The 9,063-nt window shown below is 55.0% G+C and overlaps 1 protein-coding gene across 2 annotated transcripts; it reads left to right on the top strand.

Moving 5' to 3' along the window:
- The first annotated feature begins 41 nt into the window (after positions 1-41).
- On the top strand, positions 42-7,838 carry SSTR3 (somatostatin receptor 3). Of its 2 annotated transcripts, XM_060188916.1 has the most exons (3): positions 42-685; positions 3,776-3,958; positions 5,437-7,838. In XM_060188916.1, the coding sequence occupies exon 3, from the start codon at positions 5,473-5,475 to the stop codon at positions 6,751-6,753; it is 1,281 nt and encodes a 426-aa protein (XP_060044899.1). In that variant the 5' UTR covers positions 42-685; positions 3,776-3,958; positions 5,437-5,472; the 3' UTR covers positions 6,754-7,838. The 2 variants fall into 2 exon arrangements, with proteins under 2 accessions (XP_060044899.1, XP_007519411.2); XM_007519349.3 differs by lacking the exon at positions 3,776-3,958.
- Positions 7,839-9,063: the final 1,225 nt, after the last annotated feature.

The following is a 9,063-nucleotide window of genomic DNA, read 5'->3' as shown; positions in this document are numbered from 1 at the left end:
CCGCCCCCTGCACCCCCACTTCTGCTCCCTCCTTCCCGGGCTCTGTAGTCACCATCTGTGGCACAATCCTTCTCTGTCACTCTCCCTGCCACCCCCTCGTTCTCCTTCCTCTTTCCTTGCTCCCTTTCTTTCTCCAGCCTCTCTCTCTCTCTCTCTCTCTCCATCTCTCCCTCTCTGCTGCTCTCTTCGCTCTTCTCCTCTCTTCTCCCGCCACGCAGTCCCACAGCCCGCAGCCTTCATCACTCCCCCTCATTCTGGCTTTCCACCCACTCACTGTCCTCACTGTCTCCTCTCTCTCTCTCTCTCTCTCTTCACCGCCAGCCGACCCCCGTTTTCCTCTGTTTCTATTGGTTTCTCACAATCCCCTGTTCCCCTTCTTTCTTTTCTTCTTTGGGAGGCTTCTCCCCACCTCCAGCCCAGGCTCCCGCCTGCAGACCCTCACCTGCACCCCAGACCTCCCTCCTGGAGGAGTGCTGGACATGGGGTGACGTATCCAGCGCCTGTGGGGAGTCAGAGCCAGAGACCAGATGGGAGAAGCTCTGTGGGTGGATGTGGCTGCTGCGGGTCTAGGAGGGGACCCCAGACCGGGGTGTTCTGGGGGCTCTGGGGGCCTGGGCAAGGAGAGGGGTCAGCAGAATGAGAATCGGACTGGCGACAGGAGGGAGCCCTCTCACTCCATGGGCAGGTAAGGAGGCCGGGGTCTGATGGAGTCCTGGAGGGTGGGCTGAATTTGGGGCACTGGGAGAGGGCAAGAGGAAGGTATAGGGGAGGCCTCCCCCATATCCTCTTTTTGGTGGGCTGTTGGGCTGGGAGACAGTTCATCTTGGAGTCTCCTGGCATGGTCCTGAAATCTTGGAAGCCTCAACATCTGAGCGTCAGAACAGGAGGAACCCAGTTGTCTGTTGTGCAGCTGCCTGGGCTCACGTGCCAGCTCTCCTGGGCCCCTCCACTCCAGGGCTCACACTCAGCACACTTCCTTCAGCCTCAGCAACATCGATGTAGTACATCCCCCCCCCCCCCCATACACACACTCACGGGCTGGAGAGAGCTGAGACCCACAGAGGGCAAGAGACTTGCCCAAGGTCACACGAGCTATCTAGCATCATCCTTCCATGAGGGAAGCCAAGCCCCCGGCCTGGGACTCCTGGGTGTATTACTGAACCCCAGCCCCAGTCCAGGGGAAGAAGAGGGACAGGGGATGCTGGCTAGCATCACCCCAGCCTCCTAGGGGAAGGTTCAGAGCACAGAAGGCCAGTAGGACAGAGTGTCCACTAGGGGGCGCCAGCTGGTGTGGCCCTGCATTGCCCTGGGCTGGGGAGCTGACTGGAGTGGGTAGAGTATTGGCCTCCTATAAACTCACTGGTGATCTGGTGTGGGTCACTGAAATCTCTGAACCCTGACCTTCTCCCATCCTTGCCTTCCTGCTCTGAGGGGCTCCTGCCCAGCTTGGAGGCCTGGCCCCAGGGGCTCCCACCACCACTACCTCGGAGCTTAGCAGGCTGCACTATGGGGCCTGGTAACTGGTGCCCATGTTCTGAGTTTCTGTGCTGGGTGCTGGGGTCAAAGGTCCCCCAACAGCTGGCAGTCTAGAGGGCCAAGGCCTTAGGGACAGGTAGGCACATACAGAGTGATTAGGGTGTCTGGCATTGCCACCCAGCCTCCTCCCTGTCTCCTGCCACCTGCAGGGTGGGTGTCAACCACATTGCTGTGTGGCTCCCAGCAGCTGCTCACCCTCTCTGGGCCCTGGCCCCTCCTGAACAACCCTCAAAGGAGGAGTCCGCCCCCAGCTTTCAGGCAAGCTTGTGCCAAAGATAAACCAGACACAGAGGAAGCGACTCTCCTCCCTGGATGAAGCAGAACACGCACAGGACTGCAGCTCTGAGAGCACAGAGGGTGCGTCCTGCAGGGCTGCCCACACCCATGGGAGCAGAGCTTCCCCTGCCCCAGCTTCTCCTTCACCTTCGAATGTGGACCCAGATATGGGCACAGGCAGGGAGTCCTGAGGCCAAGGCTTCTGGGAGGGCTATTTCAATCCCCACAGAAATGCTGGATGCTCAGTTCCTGCTGCCAGGCCTGTCTGTGTGTAGGAGGGGGCTGTCCTCAGAGTGCCCCCAGCCCCCCTGGGGGGCCTGGAAGTGAGCTTTGCCCAGCGCTGGGCTCCCCCTAGGGCACCTTGCACCCCTCCCCCCTCAGCCCTGGGCTGATTGGCTGCCTATAGGGATGTTATGAAGAGAATCTAATATACTACCTCCATGGAAAAGGGTTGGTGAGGCAGCGGGGTCCCCAGTAGAACAAGGCTGGGCTCTTGGGGTCCAGATCCCACACTCCCAGGTATTAGTCAGCCTTCTGGAACAAGGACACAATTCTCTGATTCTGAATCTAAATCTCTATGGCTTTACAACTCGGTTCCCAGGATCTCAAATTCTATTTTTAGGCCTCTTAGAATCTTGGATTTTGGGTCTATGAACCTAATAGCTGCAGTTTGAGCAGCAGTGAGGAAAGCTCCCACGGAGAGGGGTAGAGGGCTAGGGGCCTGTGAGGAGCCCTGCCCAGACCCCTCACCTTGCCACATTGGTCTGTGGAGTAGACAATCCTGGTGGCGTGTGTGTGTGTGTGTGTGTGTGTGTGTGTGTGTGTCCTCCTGGCCCTGCCCCTCCCAGGCTGTGTGCCCAGAGTGTGGGTCCTTGTCTTTGTTCCTGGTCTGTATGACAAACACAGTGCCCGACTAGCCCTTGCAGGACCCCATAGGAGGGTGCATGTGACTCCCTTGACCTAGAATATGCTGCTGGGGTTCAAGGACAAAGAGCTAGCAGTGCTGCTGGGGTCCTGAGAGCCTGCTGTCACTTACCCTGCCCTTAGGGTCACTGTCAGCCAATCCAGAGTGAGGACAGGCTTGGGGGGGAGGGTCCTAAGCTTGAAAGAGCAGGGAGGAGGTATTCTGAGCAGAGCCAGCAGGATCATCTGAGGGCCCCCCCAGTTCTCAGTGTAGCTGGCCTGGCCCTCAGCGTCCCAACAAGCCCCAGGGCTTCCAGCTGGGGAGACCAGCACCACATACCCTCCCCCACTCAGGGCTTTTTGCTCCCAAATAAGTGGGGGTCTTCCTTTGACAAGACATTTGCACCTTAAAAATGCTGTCCAAGGAAAGGGCCTTAGGGGAGGGCCAAGGGGGGGGCATTTCAGGCCAAATGCTGGTGGGTATGAGAAGGGGTGCTCTTTTGGAAGGTTCTTTCTCCCTTAGGGTTTCTGTAGAGAGAGCAGGCAAGGGGCAGGCAGGAGTCTTAGGGCATTGCAAGCCCCAGAGGAGGCTCTAGCAGTCTTGGCCTCCAGCTGGGCCCACTGAGAGCCAGGAAGTCCCCCAACCCAGGAAACTAGCAGACCTGGAGACTTTCCCAGGAGAGCCCGCATTCCTGCTCATGACTACTCACCTCTGTGTGTTAGCACTGCCCACTCTGGCTTCCTCGGAGAAGAGTGTTTGTGTAAATGGACAGTGGGTGCTGGGGAGGGGGGAGTTGAGTAAGCATGTCCTCACCTGGGGAAGCCCAGCAGGGGAGCCAGAGCGAGCCCTGCCACTTCCAAGACACCAGGGTGAGATGAGACAGCTACGCAGCAGGTCCTGGGGATGCTGCTTCCTGCTGTCACCGAATGAGCTCTTACACATGCCTCAAAACCCACCTGAAATGTCTTCTTGGGGCAACCTGCCCAGCCAGTGGTGGTGGGGAAAAATGACTATTCTTACGCGTTCAGATAATGTAAATAATGTGAATTTCTCTACTAGGAGTCAGTCTGGGGAAAGAAGGGGTCCCTTTCTCCCCACCCCATCATAGCCAGCTATCCTACACACAGTGGAATGGGCTAGGCTGAAGGGGTCCTCAAGACTTTGACTTCCAGACTCTCACCCCTGAGCCCCAGACTCTTAAGTTCACTTGGAATATGATGAAAAACATCACCACAGACCAGGGTGTGTATACAGCAGCCATTTCCCCACAGCCTGGAGGCTGGGTCTCTAAGAGCAAGGTACTAGTGTGGTCCACTTCTGGTTTCACAGATGATCACCTTTAAAAATACATTTATTGGGGGCCAGGTGGCAGTGTACCTGGTTGAGTGCACACATTACAGTGCGCAAGAACCCAGGTTCCGATCCCTGGTCCCCACCTGCAGGGGAAAAGCTTTACAGGTGGCAAAGCAGGGCTGCAGGTGTCTCTCACTCTCTATCTCCCCCTGTCAATTTCTCTCTGTCTCTATCCAATAATAAATAAATAAAACATTTAAAAATACAACCAGAAAGAGAGAGAGAGAGAGAACACTAGAGCATCACACCAGCACATATAATGCCAGAGATCAAACTCAAAACCTCAGACTTATAAATCTAGCACTTTATCCTCCACACCATTTCCCAGGCTGCAGAGATGATGACCTTTCCTCTAAGGTCTCTCCTGGTGGAAGCAACTAGGAAGCTCTCAGGAGAGTCCTTTATAAGACACTAATCTCATGATGACAGATGCATCCTGATGGTCTTGTCATCCCCCCCAGTCCCTCCCCCCCCAGATCATCACATTGGGGGGGGGGTTGGAAACTGTCACAGTGAGTGTGAGATATTTGGACTCTGTGAACTGAGGCAATCTTAGTAGAATTTTCATAAAAAAATGTTTATAAAAAATATGACTTGGGAATGTCATCCTCAGGGAACTCACAAAAGCATGTGTAAGTAACAATCTCAGCCAATCTCTCCACTGGAAGGTGCCATCAGCCCCTGGAAGGAGCTCGTCCTGCCCATCCTAGGAACAACAGAGCAGTTGTCCTGATGGTCAGTGAGGAGAGGAGAGGAGACAGATTTCACTCTGAGCAGAGAGGAAAGGGCTCCTGTGCTCTGTGCTCCCTCCCCCACCAGCTGAGACAGAGAGGAGAGGAAGTGCTCCTGTCCTTGTGGTCAGTGCCTACTGCCCACTAAATAAATGGGAGGCAGCACATCAATTAAATGCACACAAATTACCATATACAAGAGGCTGAGTTCGAGCCTCTGTTCCCCACCTGCGGGCGGGGGGGGGGGCTTCATGAGTGGTAGAGTGTAGCAGATGTCTGTCTTTTGCTTTCCCTCTCTATCTTCCCTCTCAGTTTCTCTCAGTCCTGTCAAATAAGAAAGAGAGAGAGAGAGAGAAAGAGAGAGAAAAGGAAGAAGAGAGAGAGAAGGAAGGAAGGGAGGGAGAAAAGAAGGAAATATGTGGAAGGGAGGAAGGAAGGAAGAAATGATTGCCAGTAGCAGTGAATTCATCATGCAGGCACTGAGCCCCAGCAATAGCCCTGGTGGCAATGAAAAAAAGTTATTTAAAATCTCTATCTATATCTCTATATGTGTCCATGTGGCACAGTGTCGGGGTGAGGGGAGGATGGTTTGGTGGGAAATGCACCAAGTCACAGGCTATGTGCTTCCTCCTGCAGGGCCCTAGCTGACTGCTGACCACCCTCCCTGTGGCCATGGACACCCCGGACTCTCCTTCCTGGGTGCCCACGACCTTGGAGGTCGGGAACACCTCATGGGCCTGGTCCACGGAGGGCAATGTGTCAGCGGCGGCCCCGAGCGCGGCTGGACTGGCAGTCAGCGGCGTGCTGATCCCACTGGTTTACCTGGTGGTGTGTGTGGTGGGCTTGCTGGGCAACTCCCTGGTCATCTATGTGGTCCTGCGGCACACGGCCAGTCCGTCGGTCACCAATGTCTACATCCTCAACTTGGCGCTTGCTGACGAGCTCTTCATGCTGGGGCTGCCCTTCCTGGCGGCCCAGAATGCCCTGTCATACTGGCCCTTCGGTGGCCTCATGTGCCGCCTGGTCATGGCAGTAGATGGCATCAACCAGTTCACCAGCATCTTCTGCCTCACCGTCATGAGCGTGGACCGCTACCTGGCCGTGGTGCACCCCACTTGCTCAGCCCGTTGGCGCACAGCGTCCGTGGCCCGCACGGTCAGTGTGGCCGTCTGGGTGGCCTCGGCCATAGTGGTGCTGCCCGTCGTGGTCTTCTCGGGGGTGCCCCGCGGCATGAGCACCTGCCACATGCAGTGGCCTGAGCCGGTGGCTGCCTGGCGGGCCGGCTTCATCATCTACACGGCCGTGCTGGGCTTCTTCGGGCCGCTGCTGGTCATCTGCCTCTGCTACCTGCTCATCGTGGTCAAGGTGCGGTCGGCCGGGCGGAGGGTGCGGGCACCCTCGTGCCAGCGGCGGCGGCAATCAGAACGCCGAGTCACGCGAATGGTGGTAGCCGTGGTGGCTCTCTTCGTGCTCTGCTGGATGCCCTTCTACGTGCTCAACATCGTCAACGTGGTGTGCCCGCTGCCTGAGGAGCCTGCCTTCTTCGGCCTGTATTTCCTGGTGGTGGCGCTGCCTTACGCCAACAGCTGTGCCAACCCCATCCTCTACGGCTTCCTCTCCTACCGCTTCAAGCAGGGCTTCCGCAGGGTCCTGCTGCGGCCTTCCCGTCGTGTGCGAAGCCAGGAGCCTGAGGCAGGGCCCCCGGAGAAGACCGAGGAAGAGGAGGAGGAAGAGGAGGAGGAGCGGGAGGAGCGGGAGGTGGCAGTGGCAGCAGCAGCAGGGAAGCGGAGGGAGGGGAAGGATTTGAATGGCCGGGTCAGCCAGATCACACAGCCTGGCACTAGTGGGCAGGAGCAGCCCCTGGGTGGCACGGCTGGCAAGGAACAGAAGTTCCTGCCCCAAGACCCCTCAACGGGGGAGAAGCCAGGCGGCCTGCACATCAGCTATTTGTAAGTACCCATGGAGGGCCAGCACAGCCCAAAGATGGGCAATGGCTGTGAGTGTGCTCAGGGTATGCCCCTCCAGGTGCCAGAGGCCCACACGAGATGTTGGCAGGTACGGACTCAGGTCCCAGTGCTGCTGGGGTTCTCTGTGTGGCCTCGGGCAGGTCACTAGCCCTTTGGGCATTGTGTTTGCCATGGTAGGGAGTGAGAAGGCCTAGTCTGGAGGGGGCATGGCTTTTGGGCTGCCCACCCTGAGTGGAGCCAGTCTAGAGGCATGGGGACAGACTGGCTTTGCTCCCAGAGATGAAATGCCCAGCCGGAACCTCAGAGGGAGAAGCTAAGGCCTGGGTTTCCCCAGCTGGAAGTGAGAGGCAAAGGCTCACTGGGAGCCCGACACGAGTGTCATGCAGAGGTAGGTCTCTCAGTGTGGGGGGAGTGTGTGACCACTGGCCTCAGGTGGTTCTCCTCCACCTGCTGCTGCCCTTCTGGCTCCCAGATCTGGCCTCCTCAACACATCAGCAGCTACCTACCCCTCTCCCCCCCCTTGGCTGGGAAGGTCAGTGCTGGGCTCCAAAGGAGTTGAGGTAGACTTCCCAGGGAGTTGATTCAGCCAGCTTCACGGTCCCTTACTGCCTGTGCTCTTTCAGGGTCCTCAGTCTTTCTCCTCCTTCTTCTTTCTCCTTCTCTTTCTTCTTCTCCTTTCTTTCTCTTTCTGCTCCTCCTCTTCCTCCTCATTCTTTTTCTTCTCTTCCTCCTCTCTTTTCTCCTCCTCCTCTTCTTTTTGATAAATGCAGAGAGACCAGGGGAGGTGAGGACCAGAGCACCAAGGCTTCCTTTGATGCAGCGGGAGTCAGGTTCGAGCCTGGGCCTTACACCTGAGTCCACTTTTCTACTTGTAGTTTTGTATTCCTTTTCTCATAGAGAAGTGGCATAAGCTCAGGCACCCAAAGCCTAGTTCATCCCCTGTAGAAGACGGCTGATCAAACCCCGAAGCAGTTCAGGCTGCCTCCTGGGGCTGAGGGCCAGTCTCCCAGCTTCCCACTCCTCCTAGAGCAAGATGGGGACCTGGCCTAGTCACACTGGTATGGAGAGGCAGTGTGTGTTGTTAAAATTTCCAGAGGCTCTGGCCGGGCTTGCTTCACGGCGGGTAACAGAGACGCAGAGACAACGGCTGGGCAGGGCAGCTGTATTTCTTTATTCAGGAACAACGATTCACAAACTAAGACAAACTAATCACCAAACAAAACTCTGCTGTCTCTTTGCGGCGGCGCAAGCACTCTCTCTTTTACTCTGGAACTCAGGAACCCTCTCCCTTACTCTCGAACTCAAAAACTCTCGCACCCTCGCAGTCTCGAACTCCAGAACTCAGGAACTCTGTCACTCTGGCACTCTCTCTTACTCTGTAACCCTGAAACTCTCGAACTCAAGAACTCAGGAACTCTGGCACTCTCGAACTCATGAACTCTCGGACTCTGGAACCCTCTCCCAGGGTCCCTTGGGGCGGGGCCAAGCAGGCCCGCGAAATTAACAGGACTCATCCAATTCTCTTGGAGGGGGAGGGCTAGAACAAGCCAATGTAAAGCATACGACAATTCCCCCTTTTCTTTTTAACTAAATGACTATAGTATCAAGGGTGTGGGGTGAACAGAAACATATATAACCAAAACCAGCATGTTGCCAAGGGAAGGCCTGAGGGGGCCATATCTGAAAAAAAAAACATTTCTTGCCTCTGGGGGGCTACTTGCCTCGACGGGCATTTGCATGGGGGCGGGGAACGGCCTAGGGTCCCAAAGGCAGCTGGCTGCAACTTACTTACTATGAAACAAAACTTGTTATTAGCATATCTACTGCACGATCTAACATTTATAATAGAGAAGGAATTTGAGACTTTTACATATCAACAACGTCTTTTAACCTTTTGTTACACCCATTCAAGATGGAGACACACCCTAGGTGTGGGCCGGAGAGGAAACCTCAGGCATGAGAATAATTAGCATAGCCATTGTGCGATCTACCATTTCTAATAGAGAAGGTAGTGTTTTACATATCAACAAGTCTATTTAACCTTTTGTTTAGACCAACTTAGTTGAAATATATTGATTGTTAACTAATTTTTACCTCAGACTTTAAATGTAAGTTAATTTTTATCTTTATGAGAATTACGTTGAAAACCTTTTTCATTTATCTTTGACTAGTAAGAATTTAGCCTTAAAGCTACTGTTTACCAAACTTTAAACATACACATAAACATAGTCATTAATACACGAGGAGAGAAACCTTTGTTACGAAGACATGTCATTTTAAACACGAATTTAAATCT

This window comes from Erinaceus europaeus, chromosome 4, assembly GCF_950295315.1.
Source record: "Erinaceus europaeus chromosome 4, mEriEur2.1, whole genome shotgun sequence".
Taxonomy (NCBI): Eukaryota; Metazoa; Chordata; class Mammalia; order Eulipotyphla; family Erinaceidae; genus Erinaceus; species Erinaceus europaeus.
The sequence above is the reverse complement of the archived record's forward strand: the minus strand, read 5'-3'. Positions and strand labels throughout refer to the sequence as shown.

Bases quoted from the DNA above. Each gene is read 5' to 3' on its own strand.
- SSTR3 (XM_007519349.3), top strand. From the start codon at position 5,473: ATGGACACCCCGGACTCTCCTTCCTGGGTGCCCACGACCTTGGAGGTC.